This window comes from Camarhynchus parvulus, chromosome Z (assembly GCF_901933205.1).
Source record: "Camarhynchus parvulus chromosome Z, STF_HiC, whole genome shotgun sequence".
Taxonomy (NCBI): Eukaryota; Metazoa; Chordata; class Aves; order Passeriformes; family Thraupidae; genus Camarhynchus; species Camarhynchus parvulus.
In genome coordinates, this window is record NC_044601.1 from 70,275,037 (window position 1) to 70,297,577 (window position 22,541).

Below are 22,541 nucleotides of genomic sequence, written 5' to 3' on the forward strand. Positions count from 1 at the left end.
TCCCATGGTCAGGGGTGTAGGAAGGAGCTCTGTAGCCCAGGATGCCAGTCAGTCTGGCTACCAGCACTTGCCAGCTCTGCTAGCAGGCTTGTGTTTGTACTTGCTACTGCATTGGGTCCCATCCCAGTTAGGACATTTAACCTTTATTTGCTGTATTGCAGTGTTTGACACAAGACGTTATGTAGAGCTGAACCAAACCTTTTGTCTCATCTATTCTGGTTTATCATTTAGAAGACATGCAATATCTGCCAGATGCTGCTTCCTAACCAGTGCAGTTTTGCATCACACCAGAGAATTCATCAGCATAAATCTCCATACACGTGTCCTGAATGTGGAGCAATCTGCAGATCTGTCCACTTCCAGACCCATGTCACTAAGAACTGCCTGCATTATACCCGAAGAGTTGGGTTTCGGTCAGTATAATGATTCCTTTTGCTGTCAATTGATGTATAATTTATGGTTTTTAAAGTGGTTTTCCATTTTCATAAGCACTGTTTGGACAATACCAGCTTCATGGGTTTGAGATTGTCATGGCAACAGTACTATTAGTACTGAAATTTTGGAATAAATACATTAGGATTCTGCTTTGTTTTGGGCATCCACTTTTGTATATGATTAAATCAGAATATTAGCTAGTGTAACACAGATTCAGGACTTCACGGTTTATAAAGTCAAGAGAATTCAGATGCATTATCTTCATTTCAGGTTTTCAGAAACCTTCTTGAGTTTTTCCAGACCACTGAATTTTAGATTGTTCTTTCTGGTAGAAGAGTCATTGTCAGTACTTCCAGAATGTATGGTTGATATGTTAATGCTGCATCTGTCTGGTTGTTCTCTTTTCTGTGGCAAATCAAGATTCGTAGACTTTATCACTTTACATCGCTTGGAAATTGCCTTTCTCAAACCCTGTCTTTTGGTTCTCCTTTGTTACTCTTCAGTTTCCCTTTGACTTTTACATTTCCCTGTAATGGCAACTCACTGAGAAAATGGGGAGCAGAGGCATTTCATAGAAATGTTTAGTTTTGAAAGACTTGAAAAGATGCTTTCTGTTAGCATTTTCATTGCACTTGAATGGCAGGCAGCACAGCAAGAGATCGGAAGAGCCACCTGTACCTTGAGCTTTGCTTAGCACTCCAAAAACATGTCCACTTCACCCTGTCTGCCTAGAAAAAGGCCATTGAAAATCTTCCACCCTTAAGGTGCCACAGTTCATTTTCCAGGATGGCTGTGCAATTGTCCCCTAAGGGATGAAAGCATTTTTACTGCATCAAGCCTCTGTTTTCAGCTTGAATTCATGGCCTGACATAACTCCAAGCTCTTCTCATTTCTTTGAGTTATTTTCTCTTACCCTTTTCTCTAAAGCAGTAGTCTTTCTTGTCCTGCATTTCTCCTCCATCTGCTTCCTGCACTCCACTGCTCTTCCCTCTAATGTATGTCTCTTGGGTTTGTACATGGAATCACCTCTAGGAACTCCTGGCCTGCCCCAGTAACACCAGCAGAAAGAATCTCCTTCACTGGGAATCTATGCCACTAAACTTTTCAAGATGTCTCATAAAATCTCATGTCATAGTGAGTCGAGAATATCTTGATCTGGTGAGACTAAACCAAAGTCACCCAGGCAAGCAAAAAGCAGTCTCTGGGGATGTTACTGTCTCCCTCCTTAGCCTCCCCAGCCTTTCCTACAACTGTGGTGCTTTTCCCCATGAGCAGCACAGCCTGTCCTGCCTCTCCACAGGGCCTCTGCCAGGACGTTCCCTTTGACTCCAGTGGTTCAGGCTAGTTGTCTGCACTGAATCTGCTGAGAACTTCAGCCTGAAGTTTCCCTGCATCCTGTGGAGGTGAAAGCAAGCAGCTGTTAGAACAGTCCCCAGAGGAAGGCTTGGGCCTTAGGAACTGTGTGATATACAATGGTGGATGCTGAGGATCAGTTGTTGTGTGGCATCACTCGAGAGTAAAGTCAAGCCGTGGCACGGGGAGGTGGCAATGCCACCCTGCCCTCTGAGGGACACCTCAGGAGCACGTGTGTCACTGAGTGCATCACGCTGTGCACAGCTGTGACAAAGTGCTCAGCTCTCTGGGACAGCTTTTAACAGAGCCAAAAAGACCAGAATAATCTGCTTTACAGAATGCATTGGTAAGCAGACTAGATGGGTATAAACTCAATGAATATTATTAAGAGTGTAAATTAAATGCCCAGAAAAAGAATGGATGACATTTCATAAAATTCAAGGGTGATAAATTTTAAAAGTAAAATGGGATCTTTGAATTCAATGTAGAACTGTATTTCCTGCTTTATTGCTATCATCAGGGCAGTGAAACTATTGAAAAATTAAATTGACATTTACATGAAAACAATCATACTGCCATGATAGATACTAAAATTAAAATTCTGGAAGGGTGGAGGCCTTCTACGTTCGAAGAGTTTGTAAAAGTCTTACTGCAAAATACTGATCAATAAGAAATTGTCTCATTTGACAGGTAATTGCTGATTGCACTATCTTCTTGGACTGATTTGGGAGCATTTGCTACTGGAGATGCAGGGCATTAAAGGGGATCATTGTGTATAAAATTCTTATGTTCTAATATTAATTCAATTTTTTAATCATTTCATTTTAGAATAGATGCAGAAAGGTCACAAATTTTCGTCACAGCAGAAGTATGTTTTTGAAAAATATTTTCTGAATTCCAATATGATATATTGATCTGATAGGGATTTGGTTTCATTTTCCTGAGTTTCAATCCAAGTGCTGATTTGATTACATGTCCAGAAAATCATTACCAGTATATTGTCATTAAATCTAAACAAGGGAAATGGTGAAAATATTTTCCTTACTGGTTTTCCATTTGGTGGTAGTTTCTAAATTGCTGTGGTGTACTTTAAACAATGCCCTGCATGTGATAAAAATGCATTCTGGAAAATCTCTTTCCAAATTTGCCGAGGATTTAAGCATTTTTCTGCAATCAGTAGAGTGCTTGTCTGTCCACCCTTCTATCTGTTTTATTGTAATAACATAAAAACATGTCCTGACCTCATATCTCTTAGATTTTCAAATGACAATGTGTGAGATTTCTCTCCCCTTACTTTGTGATCCACAAATCGCTGGTTATGTTGATTCTTTCGGGGTTGTTGAAGTTGACAGAGTGATGTAGTTTTATCAGCTGTTCTCCATGTGTGTTTCTCTCTGGCCTTTGCTTGAACACCCATGTTGATGATGTCCAGCCCTGCTGGGGGCAGGCTGCACTGACTCTCCTCCGCTCTCTCCGCAGCTGCGTGCACTGCAATGTCGTGTACTCTGACGTGGCGGCACTCAAGTCTCACATTCAAGGTTGTCACTGTGAAGTCTTTTACAAGTGTCCTATCTGTCCCATGGCATTTAAATCTGCTCCCAGCACACACTCCCATGCCTACACACAACACCCGGGTATCAAGATAGGCGAACCAAAGTAAGCAAACTCTATCTTCTACTGCACTTGCCTGCATTTGAGTGATGTGTGAAATTGCATTGTGTCCTGTGCTTGCAGGACACCTCTGACAGCCACCCGTTTGTCAGCCTGCTGGGAATGTGGGATTTGTGTAGTGCTTTCATGACTTTTCAGCTGGGAGTTCATTGGGCAAAGGTGACATTTCTCTGAATGCACTAGCAGCTCTTTAAGTACTGCATGCTACAAGAGAGTGATTACAAAATGTAATTACACAAATTATTTGGACAGGTGGTCAGAGCGTTGCTCGTTCTGATGTTTTAATCTGCTTAGTTCATCTGCATTTTTACTGTGAATTAAAATAATGTGATTCCTAAAAGAGATGCTAATACTAATTGGTGCTTATGTGGTGATTTTCATAACGTGGTTGAGAAGTTGGGAAAAAGTGATTTTATCTGTTTATATAAGCTTTTTTCCAATAGGTAATCTCTTTCTGGCTTGAGGCAGAAGTGTTTTTGTTCTGTGGCTAGGAAAGTTTCCCATAAAGGTGGTAGTTTGCTGAAGGTGGTGACACAGGGTACAAGTAGGACTTGGCTTCAGGGTCTTTTTTTAAAGCTGTTGGACAGCTGTGCTGAAGGTGCTGCTGTGTGTGCAGACTCCTCCAGCCCTCAGGTGTGAGCCTCTGAGCACCCCTGCTCCTCCATCTGCCTGTCCCTCACTGCCACAATGCACTGCGGAGATCAAACAGGGACTGAGCGCCGTGTTCTCTCTGGGGTGTGCAGAGCACCAGCACGGTAACAACTGGCACACTCAAGAACATAGAAGGTGTCTTGCGATGTAATAACCAGCGTTCCTAAGAGTTCAGTTTCTCACTGTTTCTTCTAACATATTAACAGCAGATTTTTTTTCTTCGTTTACACTTCCATCAAAGCAAACTTGCCATGTCTGATAGCAAATGGAAGTAATTTTTGCCTAGTGGGAAGTGATACATTGTTTAAATTCGGGATGGTATCATCAGTCAGGGGCTGTTAGATACCAGCATTTAAAACTTTTTTCAGGTTCCCATAGTTCTCATGAGAGAAATCTAAAAGATTAAGATCACTGTTTGTGTAAGATGCTACACATATGAAAAGTCAACTGTGCTTGATCTGCCAAATTGTTTCTGATCAGGTTAATGAATTAAGTATTTTGCATTAGTTTTTTTCCATATAGATGCACTTATAATTGCATTCCTCTACAAATTTACTTTGATTATAAAAAATGAAATGAAATTTTATTATGTATACTAGTGTAGTAAGTCACAGAATCCATAGTGGAGCAGTCCTCTTAAGAAGTGGTATTTCCTTTAAATGTGCCAGTTTTAATCACAATGCTGCCTTAAATGCATGCAGAGTGACTGGTAGGATTTTTGCAGCCCTTGCAGTGCTCAGAGTTCTTGCTTGCCTAGTTCCGATCAGAGCTGCCAGGCTGTATTTGAGGCAGTGCATTCACATTTGGGTTATCTGTGGTGCACCACGGAGCAGCCAGGCTGCGTGCCTGGCACCCAGTGCCAGCCTGCCAGCCCCATTGCTGAGCCCAGGGCTGTGGCACAGGGCAGGGACACTGCCATGGCTCCAGCAGTGCCCCGGGCCTTCGCAGGCACTCTGCATTAGGGCACACTCCTCTCTTACAGCAGTGGGGCTCCTGGGCAATCTGGCTGCCTGCCCCTGGCATTTACTTGGAACTCTGTGATGTACAATTGCATTACTAACAGTTTCAGCACAACAGATGCACTAAACTATTTGGTGTATGAAAAATGACTTTTATATGCAGGGATTCTCAGTGGGATGAAATGAGATTATTTTAATATAGGGAAATGGATGGCTGTCTTGTCTTTCAACCCTGGGAAGCTCTCTCCTGTAACATACTCTTAAGCTCTGGTTTCCCAGAAAACCACCGAGGTGATTTTTTTTCAGTAAGCAGTGTCTAGGAGTGGCACTAAGATATTTTTCATGGCTGATCTCTTTTTGAATACTGGAGAAATTCTTGTTTATCAAGCCAAATTATGGATATTTACGGTACTATTGGTAAAAAGTGTATTATCCCACAAGTTCCTTTTTTTCAAGAAAAAAAACTGGGAAGGAGGAATACTATCCTCTGGTGCAGAAGCTTTCCAAATGCTAAATGTCTTTTATATGACTAAAAGTATTTTCCTGAGATAACACTTGTATTTATTCCAAGATAGTACATGAATTTGCTAAGCAGATTTTTGGGAAGTGAAAAGGCCATGTGCCTGCTTTGGTGTGTCCTGTGGGGCAGGAGCAGTGCTGAGGAACCAGCCTGGGAGTGGGATGGGATGGGATGGGATGGGATGGGATGGGATGGGATGGGATGGGATGGGATGGGATGGGATGGGATGGGATGGGATGAACTGCCTGACTTATTCCAGCATCCCTGTAAATGACATCCTGTGGAAGCACAACTGCCTTTAAGCTTTGGACAGCATTTTAGGCAGTTGCATGTTAAACACTGACTACTTCAATTAAATTAAAACAAAAACAAAACCAGTGTACATGTTAAGGATTGAAATTTTTTTTTTGCTGTTTTTGCTGTGTTTGAAGGAAATACTCCAGGTGTGTATAGTCATAACTCATACTGTACTCACTGAATTTAAGTGAGTACAATCTTTGCCCAGAGACTTGTCTGAAATTTGGATCTTTACCACATAGTTCTGCTTCTGTGAAGGCAGGTAAAGTACTTTAGCTGCCATAGAAAATACAGAGATTCAGCTCGTGGTGTTTTTAGAGAGTTACAGTTTTTACATGTGATAAATTCAGAAAGAATTTCTACAAATCTCCAGATCTGCAGTGAAGGGTTCACCACAGAAAGCAGGACAATAGTACATTGATTATCAGAGGATGCTGTGTAAATAATACGTTTATCTTAGCATGTGTGAGAAACTGGGACCCCTTGATAGCACGAAAACAAAGTCTTTCCCAGTTAATATGAAGCAGTGTATTGTTTTTCATTTGGAGTTCCAGAATAGCTTGGACATGGAAGCAATGCCCATGTTCTTGTCATCTGAAAACAGACTGCAGAGTGATCCCTGGAGCTCTGGAACAATGCACTATCAATGGTAATTACTTAGAGGGATATAGAAAGGATATTATGTGGCTAATGAGAAGATTTAGCACTTTAGCAGGTAGGAGGGTTTGATGGTTGTTTTTTTAAGTGGAAGTGACTCTTAAAGATGGGAAGTGCCTGTTGCTGTACTGAGCACCTGTGGCTGGTTCTTTTATTGTGGCTAAACTTTCTCTGCAGCACTACAGATTACATGGCTTAGATTTCTCTCTCATCTCATGATCTGTGGTTAGAAAACTGCTGTAAGAACAGGAGTCTGGGGAACCTATGTTCAAAAGTCACACGTGCTCCAAGAAAGGAAGTGTTTGTGGTGTCTCTACATTTCTGTGGCAGATTCATCAAGCTTTGGAATGGCAGATCAGGGAAATCCTGTCCTGCACTGTTGGAGCTTCAGGCATTGACAGAGTCTAGGTTTGACATTTAGGAGCATCACAGCCATGAACATTGCCAAAAATGTATTTATCTTGAAGTATGTTCCTAACTACAATAGAATGAATCACTCCCATATACAATATACAGGTTTGTTACCCGGAGCAGGGATATTACCCTTTAGCTACAATGTGAGTTCAGAAACTGAAGGTGTTGAACTGTCAGAGTATCCTGAGCAGATGTTGTTTTGTATCTGTAACTGGCACATGGTACTGTTTTCTGGCTTCTTGTTTGCACTTTTAAATTTTTTTTCTATTTTTCTGTTTCTTCTACTGCTCCTATATTTTGAAATTGGAGGATGTTTTGAATTAGTTTAACTTTTTTCAGGCAGTGTGAAACAATTGCTTAAACATGTCAGATCTTATCTGTGATGAGAAAAAAAGTTAATGTCATGATTCTTGCAAATAGATCATCAACATGACTGACACTGTTTATTGTGCTTCTGTTTTTAGAATAATATATAAATGCTCTATGTGTGACACTGTGTTTACTCTACAACCTTTGCTCTATCGCCACTTTGATCAGCACATTGAAAACCAGAAGGTGTCTGTTTTCAAGTGTCCAGACTGTTCTCTTCTATATGCACAGAAACAGCTTATGATGGATCATATCAAGGTGTGTAGGCATCTTCTCGTTTCCTTCATTATACCATTTGTCATGCAATACATGCTGTGAAAAGGCACAGAGTAACAAGACTGCTGAGAGAGATGTTAACAATGCTGAGGGGATAATCTGTGAATGTTGTTCTCAAATGTTAAACTTTTATATTGTGTCTGGTCTTCAGCATATCCGTAATGATTCAGTCGGTTTTTCTGTAAGAATGTTGATTTTGGTGTACTGGGAATATCTCAGCAAGTCCAATCCTAACAAATACTGAGTTCTATTTACAGTATTTTAAGTATTGTTCCAATTGTTAGTAGCTGAGAATGCTGAGTGCATCACAAAATCAAACCTTTGATGCCCAGAATTCACCAGGAAGCAGTATGTTGCTAGATGTAGAGGTTACCTGTGTTATATGAACTTGAACATGTGTGCTTTGAAAAAAACTCCGGTGGATTTCCCCATAAACACCCTTAAGAACTGACGATTCACTGTCATCCTTGTAAGTCCTGGTCTGAAGGATCAGCAGCCCCCTGGCCATCATTTGCTAGCCTCTTACCTCATGTCATACAGACCAAAGATGAGGGTTTTCTGCCTTACTAACCCCTGGTGCCTGAACACACAGTGGGACTGTGGAGCTCGCTGTGCTTCTCTGGCAGTGACACAATTTCTGAATACCATTTCTCTACCGCAGAGTGGAAGGCCAGACATCTTTTTTGGCTGCTAAAACCATAATTTTGCATTTTAGTCCCAGCTATGGCACTTGTAGCCACAGAATTCTCTGAAGTAGTGTTGAAAATAAGATCACAAATCTTGAAAAAAACAGGTGGTCTTAAAGCCAGTCTTCATCTTGAGGAGCACATGAGGGAAATGCTGAGCCAGGATGTTCAGAAATACAAGGACTGGGTATTTTCATTGTTTCTGAAGTAGCATCACTAGTTCTTGCATGTTTACTGCAAGATACCCTAGATGCTCCTCTCATGCAGCAATGCAAAACTGATTTCGGTTTCCTTTGATCTACTCAGATGGTTGGGTTTTTTTTACTAAATAGGCAAATTCTGTGTATTGCAGTGTGGTCTTGTTTCTGTAGTTAGTTTTTCCTGACTCAGATATTACTGGAAAAGTATTGTTCTATCTGTACACAAGTACTTCCTGAAGACAACACTTTCAGGAGCTCGATCTGACTGCAGTTAGGGCCAGAAGCTGTCTTTACAGAAATTGGGTGCTTAGCATCTCCCATTTCAGAGATGTGCTCGCTTACTTGCACACTACTTAACTGCTTTGGCTTTAGTGTTTGTTCCATGACAGTATTTGAACTTCCAGCCAGTGGGGTTTTAGCATGATTCATGATAAATGAGTCAGACATTTTTGAGACTAAAATTAGAGGATTAATCAATACATGTGCAGTAGCAGTATGGCTGGTTTTGCATTTAGGATGGGTGTATAGCAGTTGGGACTGGAGCAAAGCATTGTGAATTGGAATTCAGTTAAGGGGGACTGAAAAAACAGTAACAGGTTATAGATAAAAGCAGAAAAGGATTCAGGGAGAGGATAAAAGCACAAAAGGACTCAGGGAGAGTACAAGTGCCAGACAGAGGCAGAGCTCAGCTGCATAGAAAGTAATGGTTTGGTATGGCTAGACATAAACCATCAAGGCAGAGACAGACCTGGTGAAAGTAGGACAGAAAGGGACAGAAGGAAGCTCAGGAGGAGATTATTTAAAGCTACAGAAAATAACCCAGAATAATTCCTGTAGATGCCAATATTTCTTGATGGCGAAATGTATGTCTTATTTTCCTGTAATGACTCGCTACAAGAAAATTTCCAGCAGCCAGTGAGAGCAGATGGTGAAGGACTTGCCTGGCCTGGCCTGGAGGTGCAATACTCCCTGTTTGGCCAGCACTGGGACTCCATACTATGCTTTAATGCTCTTGGTGTAGTTTCAAATAAGAAACGAAATTTCAAATATTGTATTTACAAGACATTTGGAAAGTTGAGCACTAACATTTTACATGCTGACAGGTTAGGCTGGAATGGAATCTCCAGGTCAGCTTCAGTTGCCTGAGAGTACCGGAACCCTGTTTCCCGCTCCCCTGTGCAGTGGGATACTAAAGCCAGCCTCCTCCTTTACTACACACCTGCACTTTGCTCTTAGTTGTTGGTCCTGTGCACTTTGCTTTTTATTAACAGTTATGAGCCCTTTTTTCTTCCCTGCTAAACTGCAACTTAAACTTAACCTCCAAAGTAAGTCTCGGGTTTTTTTTTTTTGTGAAAATACCTATCTACGGTGTCAGTTACTGTTAGGTCATGCTAGGTCTTGCCTTTACTTAATCCTGTTTCTTTACAAACGTGATCTGATTATAATAGTATGCCAAAGAAGTACCTGAAGGCTTTTGGTTGAGTACAACTGTGTATATCTATGTCAGTTTTGTACCTTTTTTTCTCTGTCTTTTATTATAGTCTATGCATGGAACTTTGAAAAGTGTCGAGGGGCCACCAAACCTGGGGATAAATCTGCCTCTTAGTACTAAACCCACAACTCAAAACTCAGCCAGTCACAACAAGGAGGACACAAAATCTATCAATGGAACAGAAAAGTTGGAGAAGAAATCTCCTTCTCCCATAAAGAAAGCAGAACCTAAAAAAGTCACTAGCCCTGGCTGGACATGTTGGGAGTGTGACAGGCTCTTCACTCAGAGGGACGTTTACATCTCCCACATGAGGAAAGAACATGGAAAGGTAAAGGCATATATTCAGTACAAAAAGGTGAATTAAACCTGAAAGGTGAAGTATTTGTTTCTACATTCCATTTGTGTTTCTGAAAATAATTCCTTTAAGTCCCACTATTATTACTTACTGTTCTTATATCTATTTCATCTTTTTTTGCTTTGGCTGCTTAGTTTTTTTCAGTTTCTACATCATTCTACTGAGAAAATCAATTGTAGACTTGTTCATTCAGTACTGAAATTTTTTCAAGATGGAAAGAGTGACAGATATTGCTGTATTTCATCCAAACCATCTAATCTGTTCCAGGTTCTTATTTCTTCTTTGTGCCTTCTCAGTTCCCTCTCTTTACAGTGGTGTGGTCAACATGGCAGTGCTGGGGTAACAGCTGGACCCAGTTTTAAAGATCTTTTCCAGCTTAAACAATTTGACTCTGTTCTGTTCTGAAGCTCAGTGCCTGTTAGCCTCAGGGAGTGACGACTCAGTCATGTTTTACTCATCCACTGAGTGCCAACTGGTGTTTCATTTAAAGGCAGACACATTCCATAGTTGAGCTGTTATTCTAATCTGACACTTAAAGAGTTCAGCTGAGTTAACAAGTTGAATTTTGTATTTAAAGCACCTGAATTTGAGCTATCTTACTTAAAATGGATTGAAAGTGAAATGTGGGAATGTTGCATCCTCACGTCAGTAGAGAGACTGTTTGATGTTCTTCCTGCGCTCAACAGCGTTTCCAGTTAAATGAAATTAAAAAGACTGACAGGCAGGAAGGCAGCAGTGACCCTGCTTAGCTGTGGCAGGCTCCAGCCCCTTGCTGACATGTGGCAGCCACCAGCCAAGCCAGTCTTCACCTTTGCAATGCTCTGACTCTTTCCTCAGCTGGGAACCAGGGAGCCAAACTGATGTACTGTGCTGCACTGCAGCAAAAGAGCAGGACTGGGAGGGATAATAGACTGATTTTGTCTTAAGTGGAGGAGAACCACTCTGAATGAAAATCCATCGTTTTCAAGATTCTAATGTGCTGCAATAAATGATTGCACATTTCCAGAGGTTTCTATTACAGTTATTATCTCTAAAGCTGTTCTGCAAGTTATTTATTCTGTTTATAAACGTTTTATGGAAAAGCTGAAAATGCTGGACTACTAAGTGTCATCTTCAATTTTGTTAGGACGACTTCAAGCAAACAGCACCCCAGCATCACTGCCTCCAGTAACTCCCACCCCATTCCTTCAGCTTCCTGCTGCCCAAATATTAATTCAGCAGAGCTTTTACTGGCAATCAGAAATGCCTTTAGGACTGAATGCATTGTACATTTATGCAATTCTTAAAAACAAAGCAGCACAACCTCCCAATGAAACTGTCACTTCAGAGTGAACTAGAGAGCGATATTCAGTCTGATTCCATCCACAGCAGAGTAGCCAAAGGCATGTAAAAGAAGGTTTGTAACATATCAATAATGCTTTTTAAATATTGGCTTTAAATCTGTGCCTTTCTCTCTCTGATGTTTATGTGCAATGTTAGCTCAAGAATAGCCCTTATTATGAAATATTAGATAATTGTTGCACTCAAATCCTGGCCTGAAGGCCTCTTTCATTGCTTCCATTCAGGTGCTGGTTTTTATCCCCACTCAAGGAGTTCTTTGAATAACACAGGAGGCACACAGATACTAAAATGAACAGAAATACAATTCCATGTCTTTCAGAAATAGGGGATACAGACCAGGTGCTACATTCCTTCCCAACCTGTCAAAATTTCTAGCAATTGTTAGCTGTCAAAAAGACTATGTTGAAAAACTAAACTTCTACCATAGAGAGCATAGAAATGAGCACAAGATAACCAAGTATGTCATATGGATCTGATAAATAGAGGAACTAATTTACAGTCTTATTTTCTTAACAATCATAGGTGTGGGTTAAATGCTCTAAAGTGATCCTTTCAGAATGATTGTTTAAAACGGTAATTAAGCAATTCATATGCTATTCACAAAATCCATTGTCATGCAACGTATATGAAAATACTAGTTTCAAACTTCTAGTTTCTGCTTTTGTAGGAGCAGAGTGAAAGAGCTGTAACCCCTAGCTGATCCCAGGCTGGATTATGCAGAGGTATTCTTAGGAGAGGTATTGCTGTGTATATCCCCTTTGGACAGATCCTTATGGTTCCAGCCCTTACTGGGAACTGTGTATGCAGACAGACAGACAGATTCACCTTTTCTGATCCTCCCCTGAGGATTCTGGAGGAAGGGAGCCAGCTGAAGGGTAGGAAATTTTGTAGCCACCTTGGTGTGACTCTCTACCTGATCTTAAAAGTGCTGCCAAAAAAACCCAAAAGTTACCAGCCCAGCCAAGGGAGGGTTGCAACAAGCCTGTATAACTCCTGTCTGAAACTGGATCATGTGTGTCTGCCTTCCACCAGGCACCCATCTGCTGAGCTCCTTGCACTCGTGTGCAGGTGTGCTTCTGTGAAGGGCAGATGTTTTCTAAGTAGGAATGACCAACTCCAACTTAGTCATTGATCATCCTCTTCTGTCAAGACAAGATGCTGTACAACAGATCATGCTGCACTTAATTACAGAAATAACTTTTCAGTTCTTTTTAGTTTGGCTGCCATTGCAGAATCTAATGCATCCAAAATTCTGTTTGGGTCTCTATCTTGAGTCTCCCCAAGGAATTCAGAACAAGTGTGGGGTCACAGCTAGCTGCCTCACAGAGTGCCCCAGGTCCTGCTGAGCATCATCCTCCTTCTGCTTTTCTGACCACGGGCTTGACACTCTGCTCACTGCCACACACCTAGAGTGTGACTGCTCCAGCCCTTCTCAATTTCTTCCTTTACTTTTCCTACCCCTCGACCAGCTGCAACATCAGCCCCACAGAATTCCCCAAACAGATGGCCATCAAGTTGGCATCAGATCGTACTGCTCATTTTGTCATGAATTTCCTGAGTTCTGACAGTGTGTCAGTGTCTGTGAGTTTCAAGTTTGGTCCTTCTTCTGTGCTCTTCACCACTCTCTGTATGAGGATGAGGAGCTCCTGGTCAGCAGCTGAGGACATGGTTTGGTGATGGGAAGGGAAAGCAACCCCCTCATCCTGCTGCCTTTATTGATCCAGAAATAGTCCTCTGATCTTCCCTGTTTCTTTGGTGGAAGAAATTCTCTTCATCCACTGTCCTTGACACCAGTTCACACCTGGAGACAGGTGTGTGTGTGTGTGTAGCTCATGGGGCCACACTGCTTTGAAAGAGGTCCAGCTCTGACTTGCACAGTGTTGAAGAGGGGCTGTACGTGAAGTACAGTACCAAAAACGGGTAAGTGAGGTTTCTTTCCTATTTATCAGAAGGTTCAGCACAGGCACCACTTTTACTGAGCTTTTTTAATGAAAGTCTTTCTCTTATTTTTTTTAAAGCAAATGAAGAAACATCCTTGTCGGCAATGTGACAAATCTTTCAGTTCGTCCCACAGCTTATGTCGGCACAATCGTATCAAGCACAAAGGCATTAGGAAGGTTTATACGTGCTCGTAAGTTCTGGTTTAATTTATTTAGAAATGGAATACAAAAACCATTGTTAGTTGAACATCTTTCCTTAACTGTGGAAAAGCCAGTGTCCCATTCTTTCAGATGCCCAGGACAGGCCAAACCAATTACCTATCCTACCTGCAGAAACATGTCAGGCTCCTGAGAGTGCAGTGTGTAAAGGCTACAGTCTGAAATTTGGCTGAGCTGAGAGTTCACAGTTCCACTCTGGGGAAACTGGTTTTCAGGAGTATCTCAAATACAAACCCATTCTTCCAGTCTACAAAAGGCACTTGTTAAGCATGACACTTGAATGTGTGTGTCTGTGTGTGTGTATCTGCAGGCACTGCCCAGATTCCAGACGTACTTTTACCAAGAGGCTGATGCTGGAAAAACATATTCAGTTGATGCACGGCATTAAAGACCCTGATGTGAAAGAAATGACTGAATCTACCAACATGGAAGAAAGGGAAGTAAAAGAAGACACAAAGGTAATCACTTAGAAGACTCATTCAATCACTGAGAATTATTTTTTTGGGGTATATATTCAGGATCTTTAAATAAATACAGGTACTTTGATGCCATAAATGACTCATCTTCTGTGAAGTAGAGCCCCAAATGGATAGTTTATCAGAGTTGTTTTAGAATTTGCCAAGGGAAAGGTTCTGACATTTGCAAGTCACAAATAGTTATGAAAAGAACTGCGTATTTATGCTTACATGGCACACCATTTCTGTCTCTCTGTTAGGTTCCTAGTCCAAAGCGTAAATTGGAAGAACCTGTAATAGAGTTCAGACCTCCACGAGGTGCAATCACTCAGCCATTAAAGAAGCTGAAGATAAATGTTTTTAAAGTTCACAAGTGTGCAGTTTGTGGCTTTACAACAGAAAATCTTCTCCAGTTTCATGAACATATTCCTCAGCATAAATCTGATGGCTCTTCGTACCAATGCAGGGAATGTGGACTCTGCTACACATCTCATGTGTCCCTTTCCAGACACCTCTTCATTGTACATAAGCTGAAGGAGCCTCAGCCAGTATCAAAGCAGAATGGGTCTGGGGAGGATAATCAGCAGGAAAACAAACCCAGCCACGAGGACGACTCTTCCAACAGTGTGGCCTCAGACAGACGATGCAAAGTGTGCGCAAAGACTTTTGAAACTGAAGCGGCCTTAAACACTCACATGAGAACACATGGCATGGCCTTCATCAAGTCCAAAAGAATGAGTTCAGCTGACAAGTGATCAGATTGTTTGGGATGCAGAAATCTCACTCCACATTGGAATACTAATGACATTTTTGCTACAGAAAGTTCAAGGTATAATAGTATTAACAGTACTGTTCAGGCTGTTGCAATATATTCTGCATAAAAGTGTCCCCTTCACCTCATTGTCTATACCCTCAGAACCATTGAAGCAGTATTTGAGTTGAAAAATGTTTGTATATATTTAAACTAATAATTTTTATACTCTTTGGTTATGTGTTTGTATCAGTAACTAGTGGAAAAATTTTTTTTTTCTGGTTATTTTCTGTTCTTTTGTAGTAAGTTTCTTTAAAACAGAGTTCTGAATGCCAGGGCAGTTCCTTAGGTTCTCTTAAACTGTTTGGTTTTTGAATGCTTCTGAAAGAAAATTTAGCTAATGGAAGTTTAGCATCAAGAGGAGGTGCTAGGAGGGGAGAGGAGAGAGGAAGCAAGCTCAGGGGAGGGTCCAAGAACTTGGACCTCCAAATGTCTAAGGAAGCTTTTAAACTTTTTCTTACAAAATACATTATAAAAAAAGACAAAAGTACCACTGCACGTGTAAAATAAAGTGCTGGTTTTTAGGTGGCAACACCAGAACAGGTGCAGACCTCCTGGAGTGGTGAAGTACTTTTGAAGAGTATAAATGCACAACTCTGAGTATCATGAAGTGACATTTTTAGGTCACCAGGTGCTTGTGATCAAAGCTCAAATTGTTACAAATGGGCTGGGCTGCTCTGGATTTAAGAAATAAGATGTAATTAGAGGAATAGGTTTATAATGATGATGTTTTTTGTCATGTAATTTATTAAACATGCAGAAGTGAGTACGCAGCATTATGTATTTTCCTTGCTGGTTATTGCAAGGAAATAGTTGACCCTTGCTGCAGGGGTTGGGATTTGCCAGCTCCATCTGATCATGCCAAACGTTCTGGTGCTCAGTGTCACACACAGCCACAACTGGGAAGGAGCCAGCCCCAGCCAGGAGTGGGACTGGGGCCTGCAGCTTTAGCACGGGCCAGACATTGCAAACTCCTGTCCAGCACCACTAGTTTTGCTTGCACAAGTACAAAAAGGTACCATACTGTCCCTTTCAGATAGAGTTCTCTGTGAGAGTATATTTTTAGTTTGTTTTTGCATTTTATACCTTGTATGTAACCCTACAAAAAATTTTTGTACTTTTTTTTAAAACAAATTGTGTATATATAGATAGCTGCATGATAAACAGTAGTAATTGTTGGGTTCCTTAAAAGTCTTGCTGCTGTCAGATGTTACTATACACTATGTCCATTACGACTGTATTAAACACATTTCATATGTAAATAAATGTGGAGCATTTTGCCCCCAAAAATTGTGAGATTCTGTTATTTATCATTAAATTCTAATAGTTTTAAAATTTGAAGTGTTTAAAAAAATATGGGTCCTCTCAACCACCTCTGTAAAACTTAATCATTCCGGAAATTGTTTCTCAGATACATCAGTTCTGCCCTCTCCATCCTCATTCCTAGTTTGGCTCCTGGGTAGATGCTTGTTAGCCCATTTCTATTACTGGCATATCAAGTGCTTGTGAGGTACTTCATCCTACAGTGGGCAAGCACCACTGCCACCACTGCCCTTCCCGTTTAGTGGATACCTCTAAACACTTGTTTGTTGATGTGCACTGTCAACTGTACAACAAATGAGTTATCACTATGCAGAATGGTGTTTTGTATACAGTGAACAGATAATAAAAGTTCAATTTTCACAGCCATTACTATTACTTTTCTTTCTTTTCCCTTTTCACTGTCTTACACCTGCAAGTAACCTGATGGTGCAAATGGCATCACGGTGCCAGGGTGTCACACTGGCACTCGTGTCCCCAGAGGAGCTCCTGCACAGCCAGGGAGTGCAGCCCAGCTGCTTGGCACTGGGCTCTCTTCAGGTCTAACTGGCAGAACAGTTTAACTCTCCCGCCAGTAATCTCTTGAAAGGTTTAAGGGACGCAGGGTCTTGAAGTGCCCCATAAGCTCCAGCCACATTTCTGTGACAGAGCTGACATACCTCCTTAACAGGAGGACAATGTCCTGAAAAGCAGGAGGTGAACAGAAGGTTGTAAAGCAACGTTAGATATGGTGAAAAGGCACCAATATCAGTAGGCATGCCTAAAGGAATTATTTCCTGTTGTAAACTATAGAAAAAATGTTTAAACTTATTTTAGTCCAAGATCTGACATTTGAGTTGTTTGCTTTTAATTAACAATGTGACACTCACAGTCAGTGATGACATAAATACTCCTCTTTTTTACCCCTTTCCTGTGAGGACTGAGTAATGGATTAAACCTCACAAAACCTCTCTGAGAGTTAGGAAAGGGATCATGTAGACTCCACCATTTTGCAGCCACTCTTGTGGTTGTAAACAAAGGTGCTGAACAGTACAACCTCAAATTGCAACAGAAACTAAGGCTATATATCTCCTCCTGTTGTGTGCCTTCCCATTCCATCCCTTCTGCTCTCCAAGGAGGTGGGGAGCGCAATGAGACCTCTGCCCAAATATCCAGCTGCAAACTGCCCAACCAGGACTGCACCAACGTTCAGCTCCACCTGCCACCACAGCCACAATAAAACTGCTTTTTCACCTGCTAATACTGGTTAACAGCTCACCTCAGGGCATGCGGGCAGTGCCTGCCATGTGCATCTGCCTCCTTTGTCCCTGGGGTGCCTGGGCATGACACAGGGGTGCTGTGGCCTCCCTGCACGGTGCCCCCAGACACCTCCCTCGGGAGCTTTGAGCCCTGGCCTGCTTGGCTGGAGCTACAGCCAGAGCTAAACCTGGCCGCCCACAATCCCTGGGATTCTCTACACTTGTCTGGTGTTTGTATTTCTGAAGGGCATTTACAGATGCACAACTTGACCTGCCAAAGGCCCAAATGTTCTCAGTTCTTAACCTCTGTCTACCTGTGGGGAATTCAGTTTGGCAAGCCTATTTATTTTAAAAGGATTTTTAAAACTGCGACCTTTTCATTCTGTTAATATTACCTTTCTCAGTACACTTAGCGTACACACATAGCTGCCAGGCCAATAACTGCACACAGAAGAACCTATTTAAGTTTAAAACCTTTCTCAAATATTAGGGCAGTTCGGTAGTCAATTATTTGTATTTGAATTTCAGCTTATTACTCAAAGGTTATCTGCCTGGGCTCTGTGAAGGGTGAATAGGAGCAGTGGGGAATGGGCTGACAAGAGAAATGAATACAGAACTGATCACCCATGGAAGGCACAAGCGTTCCTGACCTACATCCCTGGGCTCTGTGTACAGAGCAGATTCTGCAGCCAGGAGTGGATCTGGACACAGGAGCATGGAAGAAGGAGCTACTTCCTGGCTCATCCCTGGCACTTCCTCACTTTGGGAAAAGAAATTTGATTTGCTCCTCAACAGTGGCCATAGAAAAACCTGGTTTTGATGTTATTTCTTTCCTAGTTGGCAAAAAAGAGCCTTCCGCACTGAGGACCAAATGGCCCATTTGAGGCGCTGCACTGGGAATGACCCAGATTCACCTGGAAAATTAACTGGAGGCACTACTGCTCTCTTCTCTGAGCCCCAGGATTCTATTTTGAAGGAAGAAATGGATTTGAAACAGTAATGTGACTATTAGCCTAATAAGCTGAGCACAGTACCCTTCTCAGCTATGTCCCCTTATATGATTTGGCGAAAGACTTTATGCAGTTCATTTCTTTTCTGTTCTCAAATTGTGCTAGTTTGTATTCAATGGCTCTAATGCGCTGGTGGGGATATGGACGCAGTGCATTACCAGCACTGCTCTCCCCGGGTCAGCCCAGCACTTGGCTAGCAGTGCCATACCTCTGCGGGCCAGACCAATATTGCAGGTCAAGCACAGCAATATTTCCTGATTTAGTGATTGTTTCTGATTTTTTTTTCCCCTGTTCCATGGGAGAAGGGGAAGAAAAAGAGAACATTAGTCGCTAAATTCAATTGAGTGTTCGAATAGCTGGATCCTTCCCTCCCCTTACCCTTCTTCCCGAGCAAAAGAAATTATTTTCACAAATAAACTATTCCCTGAAACAAATCCACTCAGCTGAAATCCAATTAGCTCTGCAGACACCGGCTCACAGAGCAGACTCAAAATGTTGACTCATACCCTTAGAAAGTGACACTGGGGTTGCAAACTGTGCCTGTGAGTGCTCCTTGCCAGCTCCCAAGGCACATGACAAGGCTTGGGAGAGGAGTGACACAAGACAAAAGCCACACATGCTCCCAAGCAGTGGCTTCCAAAGTGGGAGTACGCATCCATGGGCATGCAGGAAGCAAATAGTCTTTCTACTGTTACAAAACTGCAATGAAACACAAATATTAAAAGTATCCAGAAGAGGGGAGAGTTCTGCACCCATAACCAGTGCCCTGGAAAACAAAGAGCTGTCATTCAATATTATATATACAGGTAGTACTAATGCCTGGCTGTGTGCAAAGGTCTGGCAAATCTGTCAGAATGTCAAGAGCTACATTTTCTGTGTACTAAAAAAGTAGCATGATTTTCTAGCTGCAGAGCTTCAGAAGATCTGCTGTACAAATATTGAAGTCAAACATCTAGCACAGGGAAAGATTTCAAAATACATGTAACCTTTAATAATCGAAATCATGCAGATGGTAAAATAACAAAGCCACCAAGAAAGGTGTGGGTGATTCCCAGCATCTCTAGAAAAGGAAGAAAAGCAACTTCATGGTATGTTTCTCTTGCCTCACCACAAACAATGGAGGAGTCCAAGTGTTTTCTGAGCTATCAAACACCAAGCACAACCAAACCAACAGGCAAAGGAACTGCAGTGTCAGAATTAAGTGTGGGTTTGTGCCTCAGACAAAAGAAAGTCCCCTCTATGTGAGAAAAAAACCATGAGCAGCTTCGATCCTCCCAGGTCCCAACACAAAGCTGCCTTCTCACTTTTCTAAATTCTCCATACACTGACTCTGCTTCTTCCCTCTGCTTGTTACAGAACTAGATTTTACCACCTCGATTTCCACTTTTAATCCTCTCCATCAGGAATGACTGCCAGGAATTGTTCCAACACTGCACTATGTCACTCATGTTCTCTCAGCTGCTGCCATCTCCCTTTGCAAGAACATTTTTCTGCCTGTTTTTGATGAATAAAGCACTACCCAAAAATAACACTCAGATTATTCTTCTATGACAGCTATTTGTCTTTGTTATGTGAGTGGCAGTATTGCAATTCTAGTCTAGAATGAAAATTCATCCATTTATATTCAGCCATTCCTTGTGTGACCAGGTAATAGAGAAGTCTCAAATATTTACTGTAAAGTGCAAATATATCATTAAATACAAAGTAAGGATTAAATCTAGTGTACTTAAGGAGGAATTTGGGTGTGATACACAGTCTTTTGGAACAAAAGCTGGTTCCTTGTGGGTTTTTTTTTTCATATTGATGCAGATATGGTACCCAGCATTAATATAATTAATTAATAGCTAAAATGGAATGTACAGCTATAACCACAAGAAATGACAGAGATTTCCTCCCAGTAGCAAAGCAAATTTAACAAAGAAGTTTTTGTCAAATTGTTTTGCATTGCTATGAGTTAGTGGTCTGAACCCTAGTGTAAATTAATGGTATGTTCAATGAGGTTTTTAGACACTGAGGTTTATTAGTCTCCCTTATGTTGATTGTACAGCCTGTATCAATTTTGTCCCAATCACCATTTTTAATCTCTGTTTTCTTGGGGTTCTCTTACAAAAATGAAGGCAAGCAGATTTGTACACAAAGGCAAAAAACTCTATTAAAAAAAAATCTGTCCAAATAGTATGGTATGAAAAACCTACTCAGGGAATTGCAGAAAACCTTTTGCTGGGCAAGAGTCAATACAACATTTCAGCGGGCAGATCCCACTTGTACAGAAGATATAACTTTGTTACACACCTTTTTTGTTAAACTCTTAATTGCACAAAGAAAATTCACAATCTTTTCACCACCTTTGAGTCTGCTCTTGTATATTTTCCTTCTCTCTTAGTAATTAGTTCTGAATATTGTATCTGCTCAAAGGGGATAGTAGCAGATGCTTTTCTCTGAGTATTTAAAGGGTAGCAGAGAACTAACCTGAAACGACGTAAACTTAGAGGAACTCTTGCATAGTAAGTAAAAGAATACTGGTGTCACCATAATATAATTAGATGAAGGAAAGGATCGTATCTAGATCACGCCTACCTGGTGTCCCTGGAGCTTTCTTTCCAATTTGCCATTTCTGTTCATTCCTGAGAGCATCACACCTTCCTTCCCCTGTGGTCTAGTGTCAGTTCTGCCTCTCTTAGTCAGTCCTAGTCTGTTTCATCCAACTGTTTACCAACATTACAGTCTTGATGTATTTCTAGCAAATTACAAAAACACTGCTCTGGTCAGACGGTTTGTTTCCATTTATCTTAGTAGCATTTCCACGTGTTCTCTGTTCACCCATTCTCAGTCTTCAGGGGCTAATTTTAAACTTGGTGAATGCCTGACTCGGTTTGGCCCATTTAATTCCCAGGAAATCGGGCTCTGGGCTGTGATTTTTATCTGTCTGGTTGCTTACTGTTTCAGGCTCATCTAACCACTCAGCGACGAACTGGAAACGGGTGTGAAGTCTGCCTGTGCTGTTGGGGGTCTGACCCACTGCCCGGCACACCGAGCAGCCCCGGCCCATCGCTGAGGGCACCGAGGGGCTGCCGCACACGGCTGCGGCTTTTCTGGGCCTCTGTGCCCTTTGACCGGGGAGTGTCGCGGTGCCTGAGCAAACGCTGAGGTCACCGCTAGCTGCTGCCTTGAAATTATTCCGCTCACAGCTGCCGAGGAGGACGCGGCCGTGCCGCTCGCTACCTTCGCACTCCTCCGCCGCCACGGCCCTCACGGCCCCTCACGGCTCCTCACGGCCCCTCACGGCCCCTCACAGCTCTCATGGCCCCTCACGGCCCCTCACAGCTCTCATGGCCCCTCACAGACCTTCACGGCCCCTCACGGCCTCTCAGGACCCTCACGGCCCCTCACGGCGACCCCGCGCTCTGCACAGCGCCCCCTGGCGCACAGCGCCCCCTGGCGGACGCCGCCGCCCGCCCCTCACGGCGCCCGCCCCCCACGGAGCGCGCGCGCCCCCCAGCGCCCCCCCGCCTCCCTTCCCGCCAATCAGCTGCGCACACGCAGCGGCGGCCCCGGGATGCCTGCGGCAGTCGCCTGACCCAAGACTCTCCAAGACTCTCTGCGCCCGGGAGAGCAGCGCAGCTGTCCCGATGTCTCTCGGGCGGGTGCGGCTCTTCCCGCCGAGTTGAGGGGTCCGAGCCTTCACCGACGGTCCTTCGGCACAGCCAGCTGCTCAGGCACCTCGAAGGGCGAAAAGCAAGGGGCCTCATCCTCAGGACCTTGCGCCGCGGTGCGTCTGGGAGTTATAGTTCACCTGGTCGCGGAGGCCCCCTGTGCCTCAGCAGGGCGGGAGGGGAAGGGGACTACAGATCCCAGAGAGCAGCGCGGGTGCC

General features: G+C 42.6%; 1 protein-coding gene across 7 annotated transcripts in view; it reads left to right on the forward strand.

The window, feature by feature from the left end:
• Window positions 1–16,391, forward strand: part of ZNF532 (zinc finger protein 532) — a 31,846-nt gene extending 15,455 nt beyond the window's left edge. For all 7 annotated transcript variants that reach the window (XM_030968335.1, XM_030968336.1, XM_030968334.1 and 4 more), the window contains 7 exons: window positions 232–413; window positions 3,268–3,444; window positions 7,422–7,584; window positions 10,030–10,308; window positions 13,695–13,807; window positions 14,146–14,293; window positions 14,551–16,391. In XM_030968335.1, the coding sequence (XP_030824195.1) occupies window positions 232–413; window positions 3,268–3,444; window positions 7,422–7,584; window positions 10,030–10,308; window positions 13,695–13,807; window positions 14,146–14,293; window positions 14,551–15,045 (1,557 nt within the window). In that variant the 3' untranslated portion in view covers window positions 15,046–16,391. The remainder of the gene's footprint in view (window positions 1–231; window positions 414–3,267; window positions 3,445–7,421; window positions 7,585–10,029; window positions 10,309–13,694; window positions 13,808–14,145; window positions 14,294–14,550) is intronic.
• The last annotated feature ends 6,150 nt before the right edge of the window (window positions 16,392–22,541 follow it).